The 12,943-nt window shown below is 48.5% G+C and overlaps 1 protein-coding gene across 1 annotated transcript in view; it reads right to left on the bottom strand.

Moving 5' to 3' along the window:
• LOC107121489 (meprin A subunit alpha-like) overlaps window positions 1-12,431 on the bottom strand; it is a gene marked incomplete at both ends in the record, with an annotated part of 21,466 nt that extends 9,035 nt beyond the window's left edge. The window contains 2 exons of the mRNA XM_015424398.1: window positions 1,355-1,411; window positions 12,312-12,431. Of these exons, the coding sequence (XP_015279884.1) occupies window positions 1,355-1,411; window positions 12,312-12,431 (177 nt within the window). The remainder of the gene's footprint in view (window positions 1-1,354; window positions 1,412-12,311) is intronic.
• Between the last annotated feature and the right edge of the window lie 512 nt (window positions 12,432-12,943).

Here is a 12,943-nt window from a genome sequence, read left to right as displayed (position 1 = left end):
AAGAGAGCGGCAGGAGAGGAGGGGGAGGAGGAAGAGGAGGAGATTGGATTTATACCCTGCCCTTCACTACTCGATGGAGTCTCAGAGCGACTTACAATCTCCTTTCCTTTTCCCTCCCCACAACAGACACCCTTTGAGGGAGGTGGGGATGAGAGAGCTCTTTTGAGGACTGCCCTTGAGAGAACAGCTCTGAGAGAACTAGTGACTGACCCAAGGTCACACCAGCAGCTGCATATGGAGGAGTGGGGAGTCAAACCCGGTTCTCCCAGATTAGAGTCTGCGCTCCTAACCGCTACACCAAACTGGCTCTCTTTGTACCGACCCTTACCAGGGTCACTAGGTAGAGGCAAGCTATGGCTAACCACCTCTGGACATCTCTTGCCTTGAAAACTCTACAGGGTCGCCCTAAATCGGCTGTGAGTTGATGGCTATAAACCCCTCCACCTCTTTATCTCCCTTTCCCCACATAGTGAATTCCCATCTCTCTGCCTCTCTTTTCACACAGTGAATCTACACTTGAAAGACTCGTGATGGGAAAAGGCCTCCGCCTCAACTTCCCTATAAGAAGGTTTCTCGGTTTGTTTCCCAGACATATCCGGCAAAGCAAGTAGCGAGTTGCCCTCCGAGGGACAATATGTTCCCAAATAAGAATCGCTGGTGAAGGCCCTGGGATATATCTAACCACGCTGCTCCTAAGGGTTTGGGGGGGAGGGTTGCTATCACATCACAGCCGGCTTATGGCGACCCCCGTAGGGTTTTCAAGGGAAGAGACGTTCAGAGGTGGTTTGCCATGGCCTGCCTCTGCGGGGCATCCCTGGACTTCTTGGGTGGTCTCCCATCCAAATACTGACCAGGGCTGACCCTGCTTAGTTTCCGAGATCTGACGAGATCGGGCTGGCCTGGGCTACCCCGGTTAAGACCAGTGTTCCCCCTAAGCTGAGTTAGTGTGAGCTTGAGCTAGCTCACAGTTTTTTAGCCTCCGGCTCACACATATTTTGTCTTAGCTCAGGAAGGAGGGCTAATTTATGCAGCAGCCAAATCGCTCACTCACAACTTGAATGCCAGCAGCTCACAAAGCAGAAGGTTTTGCTCACCAGACTCCACAGCTTCGAGGAAGCATTGGTCAGGACGTTCCAAACTTAACAGCAATTAAGACTTTGGAAGAGGAGGCAACGATTTCTGACCGTTTCCCCCCCACATTGCAGACCCCACTTTGTCTCCAGTGCTTAGGGTCTGCTGACCCAAACACATTCTGCGATGCAGTACAGCAAAGAAAGTTATTATCCTTGAAGTCTTTGATGGGCCACTTATCTATAGATGCATTATTGCCTCCCCCCCCCATAAATTTGCTCACCTGCATTGATTTCCGGGATCCCACGCCTTGGCTGTCCTTCATCTAAGGCATATGCAACTAAGTGAGTAGACAGGGATGTAAATATCAAGATATAGTTAGAATCACAGAGTTGGAAGGGATCCCCAGGGTCATCTAGTCCAACCCCCTGAACAATGCATGAAATTCACAAATACTTCCCCCTCCACACACACCCAGTGACCCCTGCTCCATGCCCAGAAGGTGACAAAAAAACCTCCAGGATCCCCGGCCAAACTGGCCTGGAGAAAAAAATTGCTTCCTGGCCCCAAAGTGGTGATGGGCATTTCCCTGGGTGTGTAAGAAAGGGCCACAAGAACTAAGCCTTCCTGCCCCTCCCTTCTCACGATCTGCCTGAGTTCACAGAATCAACATGGCTGTCACTTCTTTCCAGATCATTATTTCAGCTTGTGCACCTCCTACCTCAGAAAAGGACATCCTGTTTTGTTTTGTTTTTTTTAAAAAAGAACCATATTCATCGTCTTTGAACTGGTGTACCTTCATCACTGTCCGGCTCCGTCCTCCTGATCTGCAATAGAAATTGGGCGCTTTTAGAAACCCTTGTAAGCAGAGTCAAAACTCAGCCCCACAGCAAATCAGAAAACCCCCAGAAGACAAACGTACCACAAAGGTAGAAGAAAGAGAAAGCCATGCTGCCAGGCACAAGAGCCTTGACGGAACCATGTCGGAAGACGACCTGGGACAAACTGTGGGGAAACGGCTATAACAACCCATATCGACTGGTGGACTTTGCATGCAATATTCATAAAGATTAATGATGCAGCCATAAGGATGATAAGGTAATGTTTAAGCCGTTCCTGTTTCTGGTACCTTGTATCCTGTCGCTCTGCTCAGCCAAGTCTGAAGTCTTCTTCTGGCTCAAGAAGCCTATAAACATATTTAGCTGTCTTACACTGACTGTACTCGGACTGTTGGTCCATTGGCATCAGTATTGTCTACTCAGACAAGCAGTGGGTCTCCAGGGTCTTGGGCAGAGGTCTTTCACGTCACCTACTGCCTGGTCTTTTTTAACTGGAGATGCCGGGGAGTAAACCTTCTGCATGCCGAGCAGATGCTCTACCACTGAGCCACAGAGCTGCGGAAGACTTTAAAGTTGGCTCAGTGGAATGGAAGGGCGGAAGCCAGTGCAAAGAGTTTATTCTGTGGGACTGTACAAATAATGTGAGAATCAGGACCTCGTAAGCAGTCAAAATAATATCTAGCACTCAGGGTCCATCCATACCAAATGCTGTAAGTCCACTCAAAAGCCAGCTATTACAGTCAAGACAGGCCAGAAAGTAGAAAGAACAGAACAGAACAGGACGAGAGAGAGAGAGAGGGTGCATTCAGACGGGCCGTTTAGTCCACTTTGGACCCGCCTCAGAAACGGATTTTATCTGTTCGATCACACAATCGGCATCTGCCTCCCGTCCCCAGCCGTCGCTTTCCAGCTCAAAACTGCTTTAACCCGGAGTATTTTGATACCAGGTCCCCAAGTGGTGTTTTCCTGATTCTCCGGTTCCAGCCGCATTTTTCCCCTGTGTGATCGCCCCTGCGGTGTCGAGCCACTTCTGGTTTAAACCCCCTCCCCACTCGAAAGCTGCCCGAGGCTTCCGTTTTTCCCCTGCCATTTTTTTCAAGCGTTGCCGGTGTGCGCATAAGCGGAGGTTCGCCACCGCGTTATTAAAAACAATGTTTAAACGCCTAGTTTTAGCATTTAGACGAGTTCGGGATCTCACGGAGGCCATTTTCGGGGTAAATGTTTAAAGGGAAGTGTTCCTTTAAAGTTTAAAGGGAAGTGTTACAGCAGTTGGATTGAAGTGTAAATCCGTGTTCTGCGCACGCGCGAAAATTTTAGTTCTACAGATGGCCGCCTGTGCGCATGCCCAAACTGAGAGAGAGAGAAAAACAAAAGCGATGCACGCTAATTTAGAAATACAAGTATTATAATTTAGAAATACAACGCTAATTTAGAAATACAAGGATTCCCTCGGGGGGGGGGGGTATTGGGGCGATATAGTTACCTATCCTGTAGACCAGAAATCCAGGGGGAAGAGCAAGACATCCAGCATCCTGGATGTGCAGTTGAAATCCAGGAAAAAACACACAGACTATTTTTGTAGGAAAAATGTGTTCTAAGCAGTGTTCCCTCTAAGCTGTGGAGTCTTGTGAGGAAAAAATCTACTTTTTGAGCTACCGGCATTACATTTGTGAGTGAGCGATTTGGCTACTGCATCAGTTAGTTTGCCCTGGAGCCATCCCTTCCTGAGCTAGGACAAAAATGTGTGAGCTGGAGGTTAAAAAACTGTGAGCTGGCTCACACTAACTCAGCTTAGAGGGAACACTTGTCCTGAGGCAGCCTGGCATTTGTACCTCAACATAATAATAAAAAAGGCCTTTCCCAGAATAAACAAAGACCTTTTAAAACTTGCGGCATGAGAGTTGAGGTCCAGTATAAACTAAGGAGCTAATGTGCTTCTGATAAGAGTAGCTAGAGGTGTCTGTGAATGGACAAGGAATCGGAGATGTTTCGGAGGGGGTTTGGATGTAAAATAGGGTTTGGGCTGAAATTCTGGTTGCTTCCTTAGGTGATTCAGAGGGCTTGCTAATTAAACTGATCAAAAAGAAACTGTTTGGTGAACCTCTTTTTGTATTAGGCGGGAAAGGGGATAGACACTGGGAGTTGTTATTGTGAAGGAAATGTGGGGAAGAAAAGCTGAGGGGAGGCTGATAGGATTTGGTGATCCGGATTGAATGATGTTAGCTCTGGGGCAACACAGGCCCATTGTCCAGCATATGTACATGTCAGGGTGGAGGGAGAGGCTGCAACTTGGTCAGAACAAGATGTCACACTTACCAGAGTCTTTGCCTAGGCATAGGTATGAGGCTTGTCTGTCAGGGATCCATCTTTCAGCTTAGAGGGAACACTTGTCCTGAGGCAGCCTGGCATTTGTACCTCAACATAATAATAAAAAAGGCCTTTCCCAGAATAAACAAAGACCTTTTAAAACTTGCGGCATGAGAGTTGAGGTCCAGTATAAACTAAGGAGCTAATGTGCTTCTGATAAGAGTAGCTAGAGGTGTCTGTGAATGGACAAGAAATCGGAGATGTTTCAGAGGGGGTTTGGATGTAAAATAGGGTTTGGGCTGAAATTCTGGTTGCTTCCTTAGGTGATTCAGAGGGCTTGCTAATTAAACTGATCAAAAAGAAACTGTTTGGTGAACCTCTTTTTGTATTAGGCGGGAAAGGGGATAGACACTGGGAGTTGTTATTGTGAAGGAAATGTGGGGAAGAAAAGCTGAGGGGAGGCTGATAGGATTTGGTGATCCGGATTGAATGATGTTAGCTCTGGGGCAACACAGGCCCATTGTCCAGCATATGTACATGTCAGGGTGGAGGGAGAGGCTGCAACTTGGTCAGAACAAGATGTCACACTTACCAGAGTCTTTGCCTAGGCATAGGTATGAGGCTTGTCTGTCAGGGATCCATCTTGTTTGATTCCCCATTCCTCCACAGGCAGCTGCTGGTGTGAACTTGGGTCAGTTATAAGTTCTTTCAGAGCTGTAATTTCACGAGCAGTTCTCGAGAGAGAGCTCTCTCAGCCCCACCTACCTCACAGGGTGTCTGTTGTGGGGAGGGAAGGGGATAGCGATGGTGAGCCACTCTGAGACTCCTTCGGGTAGTGAAGGGCAGCGGATAAATCCAATCTCTTTTCCTCTATATGTCAAAGGGAGGACCTAAGCAAATGCACAGCTGTAGTTTATGAGGAATAGGTGTCACGCATGTCCAAAAGAAGTAGAGGTTTTAACCTCAGTCAAACAACTGTCCTAAAGCCTAATGCACTTGACCTCCTAGGACATGCCATTTATTCCAGAGTGAATTAGGAAACCTGAAGGAAATAGGAATTTCCTGAAACAAAGGCCATCTCTTTAAGTCATTTGTTTAACATGTCAAGCAATGGAGTTATGCAGCAACCCTTTTGTTGAGTAGCGGAAATGATGAGAAACTAGCAGTGTAATCCTAAACAGTTTTCCTCTTCTAAGCCCATTAACTTCCAGGGACTTGAATGGTATAACTGTTTCTGACTGAACTGTAAATTGACTTCATAGCCTCAAAATTTTTGAGGGGCCAGATGGTTATAGGTTTCCAAACATGGTGCGCATAGCCCACTACTCATTGGATCCTATTCAGGCCAAAGGAATCCAAACACTCGGTTATTTAAAAGTGCATATTGGGGGAAGGAAGTGGAGCTTTTGGAAATTATCCTTCAGATCCAATCTCAGAAGAGCCCTTTGGCTCAAATCTAAGTATAGATGTCTGACTCCGGAACCCTGTAACAGAATACCGACCACATTTACATGCGTACTACGCCAGATTAGTCAGAACCAAAATACAGTCTCCTTTGGGTAGAAAATATGCAAAGCAGAGTTTTCCATATCACCATATTGTGGGCAGGCACGGCGAATCTGTAACCCAGTCTCTTCCCACTCAGCCATTAGGCGTGTTTGGAATTACTGCTGGCACACTTTCCCCCAGCGTGGTTTTTCCCAAGGAGTCCACCTAAATCTGAAGAATGGGAAGCGGTTCTGACAGCAGCAACACAACAGATGGCTTGTTTGACATTAAAATGATTGTCATCCTGGTTGGAACTATTTTGGTGCTGGCAAGAACGTGGATGGATGTCTTCATCCTGACCGTCAATGTCAGGGACTGGATGGAAAAGAAACGCCTGAGCACAGCTGACAGGATCCTGACCTTACAAGGCTGCATCAGGATATATTTGGGGTTCCCGGATATAATATGGCAAATCCTGGAGAAATTCTGTCCTTGGGTCACTTGGATACACTACGTTTTCAAAGCGCTCATATTCAGCTTCTGGTACTTGCTCTCTTGCAACGTCTGGCTCACAACTTCCTTGTGCAGCTACTACTGCGTGAAGATCGCAGACTTTAGCCACCCCTTCTTCGTCCACTTGAAACTAAGGCTCTCGGGACTGGTGTCGACCTGGCTCCTTGGCTCTGCAATTTTGTCTTTGGCCGGTACCCTGCCCCTTGCATACACCACCATGGAAATACGAGATAATAGGAACTTTTCTAATTTCTTCCAAAATAAAAATGAGACTGACATCAGGCACACAGGGATGGCGTCTCGTATGTATGTTTTGCTGGGCCTTGGGCCTTTTGCAGCTTTTAGTATCTGTGCCATTTCTGCTGTCCTGTTACTTTTCTCTCTTTGGAGGCACCGTCGGAGGATGCTGGGTAGTTGGGGGGGCCACAGGAGCCCCCAGGCCAACGCCCACTTCCAAGCAGTGATCACGATATTGTCCCTTCTCGTCAACAATGTTGTTGTTTTCATAGCTATTCTACTGCTCTTGTCAAGAGGCTTTAAAAGAAATTTGATTTCTCAACTTGGTCCTTCAATTCTTCTCTATTGCTGTTTTTCAGTGGAGTCCTTGGTATCAGTGTGGGGAAATAAGAAATTAAAAAACGAGTTGCGTAGGTTTTTGTATTTTGCTAAGTGCAGAGGGTGTGTTAGCGAGTTAAAAAGAATTGCTCACTGCTAAATGTAGGTGTGCCTTTTGTTCACTGGAATAAATGTGGAGTAGTTCTCTTTATTTTGCTTGTTTGCATTTTTTGAGTCCGCCTTTCACAATGGGACTCAAGGCAGATTACATAGGATGAATCAGTCCAGTCAACCGAGTGAGACATCCAAAAGGCCAAGTGCAAGGTGATGAAGGCAATGCAATGGGATCTGACTTGAAGAGATCTGGAATGCATGAAGATATTCCGTTGTAGCCTCAAGAATGCACAGTGTAGTGTCCAGTTGTACATTTTAAGTTGCATCTGCAGAAGCTAGAATAATGAGACCATCCAACACGCATCCTGGCTTCAGATTTAGGTGGACTCCATGGAAATAAAGAACTACAGAAAGATAGGTTGATTGTTCTGTACCCCAGACCTTCAAGATCAGCTGCCTTAATTGATCTCAGAACCTCTCGGGTATAAATATGCCCCTAATTTATTGGGCAGCAGATTTTTCAAATGCTGTAAAAGAAATAACTTTTCCAAACTAGTCATTGCCAGGTGACTCTTTGGAAGACGCACCCCCACTTTTCTCCAAGATATACATCTAAGGGCTCAAACACTCGATACAGTGTTGGGTCACAGTCTTGGGTCACAGGCATGTAACTAAACTCGCAGTCAGACTACATCGGGGGAATCTACCATAAACAGGGCTTTGTCCACTGGCGAAACTGGAACGGGAGGGAAACTGGAAGTTCCTATTTCTTCTTTTTCTTTTAGAAGAGGAAGAGAAGAAGAGATTGGATTTATACCCCGCCTTTCCTTCCCCCTTCGATATGTTTATCTGTCCATGCGCTTAAGAGGCGTCCCTCTTAGTGCTCTACTTTTCCCACGGGGGAGGTAATTTGTTTTTTAAAATACTCCGTTTACTTTGAACTCATGTTCATTGTTGTTCATATCTCTGACCCGCGCTTGTCCTGGTTGAATTAGCTTGTGCCCAAAGGCCACACAACGGCAGGACTGTCAGGGCGGAGGGAAGCCTTGATTCTCCGGCATCGAGCTGTCGAAGAGGCTAACCCTCAAAAGCCCTCTGGCCTGGAGCCTATCACAAAGGCTCCGTGGGGATGCCACTTGAGGTAGCACCCCTCCATGCCGCTGGTGTGCTAATCGCTCCCCCAAGGTCCGGGGAGAGCGACCGCCATTGCCAATCTTCAAACCGGAAACCATCTTCCACTTTCTGTTGTTGCTTCAGGAACATCTGCTTTATTTCTTTCTCGCTGAAAATTCCTTCAGTTCCTTTTGCAACGTATCCAGCTTGACATTAAGGTTGGTCATCTGGTCCAGGAGGGGGCGCAAAGCTACAGCAGTCAGTTTGGGAAAGTCTGTGGTTACTTCTGCTCTGGTAGCCAGCGATTCTGTGCTGGCAGTTTGTATTATAAGTTTAGCTTTTGACGCCATTTTTTCTGCTCGCTGCGTCATTGTTTATACAAGAGGAAAGTTTAAAACTTCTCCGTAAGTCTGGAATTTATCGCTTTCTTGCTGGTCCGCTGCACACTCCATCGTAATCCGCTTCCTTTGAGCCGCCCTTTCAGCCTCCCACTTTAAACTCCATCATTTTGGGATCAGGCATTCCCCTCCCCCTTCCGCTTGTTTGGGGCTTTGGGGCGGCTTTACTAGCAACGATTTATCAATTGTTTGCTGGATCATGGCTTCACTCATGTTTGTACTTGCGTTCGCTTGGCATGTAGAGAGGATCATTTCGCGGAATCCTTGTGCGCTCTGTCCAGTGTGCGCCTCTTGGTGCCATACTGGCTCCGGGCCGTCCGTGCTACGGAGGCCTATCAGGGCAAGAAGGTGCCTCAGTCCTTTGGCTTCTGTCTTGTGAGAGGCACCTCTTGTGCCCCAGGCTGAGACCCCCCCTACAAGGGGTCTGAGGGGTCCAAGATCAACTCAGACCCCCACACACTGGCATGTTTGCGGGGTGCTCACATCAGAGCTGGATGGAGCACACCCACTCTGCGAGTCGCCGAAACCGGAAGTCCGGAAGTTCCTATTTCTTTTTCACAGTACTCTCTCGCAGCCATGAGCAAACAAGAGTTGTTTAAGGCAAATTCCCCCCAAGTACATCTGGCTGTGAGTCTGTGATGTGTGTCGCCAGTGATATCCGTGATCTGTAGTGTGTCAAGAGTAGAACAGATCCAAAAACTCAACAGACATTCGATAGTGACCATTTCAAGAAACCTCTTTCTCAATAGCTGATGATCCTCTTACTCGATTGGACGATCACCGCTCTTGCCAGGATATTTATTTATTTATTGGTTGATTTTATTAAATTTTTATCCCACCCTCCCTGCCGAGGTGGGCTCAGGGTGGCTTACAATACATACACATTATTGTACATTAATACTCCACAACATACTAAGAACAAAATAAGTTAAAATGACAATATGTAAAACCATTACTACTCAGAACATAAACATAGTGCATGATGGCAGCATTTTCTCAACATTTGAGTGGTCTCCTGCCCCTAATCCAGGTTGTTGGTTGTCAGGTTGGCAATGGTGTTGGTGTTAGAGCCAGGGCCATGATGTTAAAGGCGGCCCCCTAATTGAAAGCCTGGTGGAAGAGCTTCGTTTTACAAGCCCTGCAAAACTGCAAAAGGTCCCACAGGGCCCTGATGTCATCCGGGAGCTCATTCCACCAGTATGAGGCCACCACAGAAAAGACCCTGGGCCTCGTTGTAGCCAACCTGGCTTCTTCAGGGCCCCGGAGAGTCAGGCAATTTTGGGATGCTGATCTTAGTGCTCTCTGGGGAACATATGGGGAAAGGCGGTCCCTTAGGTAAGTAGGTCCCTGACCATATAGGGCTTTAAATGTAAGAACCAGCACCCTGAACTGAATCGGGTATGCTATAGGCAACCAGTGCAGTGCTTTCAGGGTGGGCTGGATATGTTCCCGCACAGGAAGACACAACAACAGCCTCACCACTGCATAGTGATCCAGCTGCAGCTTCCGGATTTGGGACAAGAGCAGCCCCATGTAGAGAGCACTGCAGTAATCCAATCTCAAGGTGACCATTGCATGGATCATTTTTGCCGAGTCATTGCGTTCAAGGAAGGGAACCAACTGCCTAATCAGCCGTAGGTGGTAAAAGGCAGACTTCGCAGTGGCTGCTACCTGGGCCTCCATCATTAAGGAGGCATCCAAGAGCACTCCAAAGCTCCTAACCTCTGGCACTGGCACCAACAGTGCCCATCAAAGGTCGGGAGAGGGATCCCTAACCTTGGCCCGCTCTGACTCAGGCACAGGACCTCTGTCTTCATCGGATTCAATTTCAGTCAACTCAGTCTAAGGCAACCAGCCACAGCATTCAACGCCAGGTACAGATCTCCTGGACTAGAGTTTGACTGGCTGTCCAGCAACAGATAGAGCTGGGTGTCATCAGCATATTGGTGACAACCCAGTCCATGCCTCCGGGCAATCTGGGCAAGGGGGCACATATAGATGTTGAATAACATTGGGGAAAGCACTGCTCCTTGGGGCACTCCACAAATTAATGGGTGCCTTCTGGACAGCTGCTCCCCAATGGCCTCCCTTTGTCCCCAGGCCTGAAGGAACAAGGAGAGCCACTGCAAGGCTAACCCCTGAATCCTGGCATCAGTAAGGCGATGGATTAGTAGTTGATGGTCGACCGTGTCGAATGCCACCAAAAGGTCTAACAACATCAACATTGCCATGCCGCCTCAATCCAGATGCCTCCGGAGGTCATCTGTGAGGGCAACCAGGGCTGTCTCTGTCCCATGGCCTGGTTGGAAGCCGGACTGGAAGGGATTTAATATGGAGGCATCATCCAAAAAAACCTGCACCTAAATCGCCACCGCCCTTGCCGAAATAGGGCAAATTGGATACCGGCCAGTAGTTAGCCAACTTGGCCAGATCCAAGGATGGTTTTTTTAGGAGGGCGTGGACCACTGCCTCCTTTCGTGCGCTAGGGAACAGCCCTTTGATGAGGGACTCGTTGATTATCTCCCTTAGCGCACCTTGCATCCCATCACGGCTAGCTTTAATTAAGAACATAAGAACATAAGAGATCCCAATGTTGGATCAGGCCAAAGGCCCATCCAGTTCAACACTCTGTATCCCACAGTGGCCAGAAATACCAGTGCCATCAGGAGATCCACCAGTGGGGCCAGGACATTAGAAGACCTCCCACTGTTGACCCCCCCCCCAAGCCATGATGGGTGCGGATCGAAGCTACAAGTGGTTGGGAGAACAGATGAGAGTAATTTGTCAACCTCCTCTAGGCTGAGTAGACCGAAATAATCCAGAAGGTGAGAAGAAGACGCGCATGGGACATCGAGTTCCGTTACTGTCTCAACTGTGGTGGGGAGGTCATGGCGGAGCAAGAAGACTATCTGAGAAATTGCTCGCAAAAGCCTCACAGCCGATTTCCAATTCCTTATCATTTAATCTGCCCTATGGCAGAGTAGTAAGAGACCGAATTGTTCTAAATAATTGAGCTGGGCGAGAGCTCGCAGACGCAATCGTGGCCGCATAGTGTTCTCTTTCGCAACCTTGAGTGCCATCTCATCGGATCTCATAAACATCCTATAGGATGCTGTTGATGCTCCGTCGCGAGCATGTCGCCACTGTCTCCCTAGCCATCTAAGCTCCCGCTTCATCAACCTCAGCTCCTGTGAGTACCATGGAGCGAGTTTTGAGTGGGGGTGCACAGGATGTTGGGGAGTGATCTCTTCGATGGCTGCCTTGTTGCTGCTCATCCAGCGAGTCGCCTGGGTGTCACGGCAGGACCAGGGGGCGTGACACAAGCAAGCAAAAGTCCAGGAACAGTCCGAGGTCAAGCCGGGCAAACCAGGTAGCAAGGTTCAAGCAGGTTTAAATCACAGTCCAAAAGCAGGGTCAGACATACCAAAGTTTCAAGTCCATAAATCACAACAATACCAGAGGAGTCAGAGATGAACGCAGGGTCAACAAAGCCGAAGGTCAAAAGCCAAGGATCAAGCCGAGAAGAATTCCACAAGGTCTGGAGCAGAGATGCAAGGATTCAGGTCCTGAACAAACGACGTTGCCAGCACAAATGACTGCTGGCAACAGACTTGCATATATACAGTGCTAGCTAATCAACTCATTAGCTAGCCAGGAGTGAGGACAGGATCCTGTCAGTAATCAGGGCTAAGAGATCTTCTGGCACGCATGCGTGCATTCTGCCTTCGCTCTCTCAGCTGTTGTCTTCTTACATTCCTGAGCCTGGTTACAGGTGGAGGCGAGTCTGATGATGAATTACTGGGCTGCAGCAGAGACTGATCCCTTGCAGGTGTTCCCTGGGAGGCTCTATCCTCCTCACCACTTAGATAGCTTTCAGCTACAGGATCCAGTCTTTGCCTTTCTGCTGCAGTACTGTCCTCAGGTGGCATGTTCACGCGGGCCTTCAGAACATGGTGGTCTGACCATGGAATGGCCGTGGCCGTAATCCAGTCCACTGTAACCCCCACCACAAAGATCAGATTGAGCGTGTGCCCTGCTCGGTGAGTGGGGGGCATAACAGATTGGGAGAGTCCTAGCACCACCATGGATGACACCAGGTCCACTGCCTGCATGGAAGTCGCGTCATCGGCATGGACACAAAAGTCACCCAGGACTAACAGTCTAGGGTGCTCCAGTGCCCAGACTGATACGGCCTCCAGCAGGGATGGCAGGCTGTTTGCCGGTGCGTTGGGCGGTTGGTACACCAGCCAAACAGCCAAACTCTCCCCAGCTTCCCATACAAACCCAGCACACTCTATGCCCGTGAGCTTCGGCGGCGGGAGTGCTCTGAAAGTGTAAACCTCCCGAATAAACAGTGCCACTCCTCCCCACCCCCGCCCCTTAGTCCGGAATTGGTAGAGGACCGAGAACCCAGGGGGAGCTAACTAGGAGAAAGCTACAGTCTCCCCATCTCGTACCCAGGTCTCGGTCATGCATGACAGGTCCATGTCCTGTTCTGACAGACGTTCATGGAGGATCACGGTCATAAGAACATAAGAGACGCCA

Source organism: Gekko japonicus, unplaced genomic scaffold (assembly GCF_001447785.1).
Source record: "Gekko japonicus isolate JY-2015 unplaced genomic scaffold, Gekko_japonicus_V1.1 scaffold6813, whole genome shotgun sequence".
NCBI lineage: Eukaryota > Metazoa > Chordata > Lepidosauria > Squamata > Gekkonidae > Gekko > Gekko japonicus.
The sequence above is the reverse complement of the archived record's forward strand: the minus strand, read 5'-3'. Positions and strand labels throughout refer to the sequence as shown.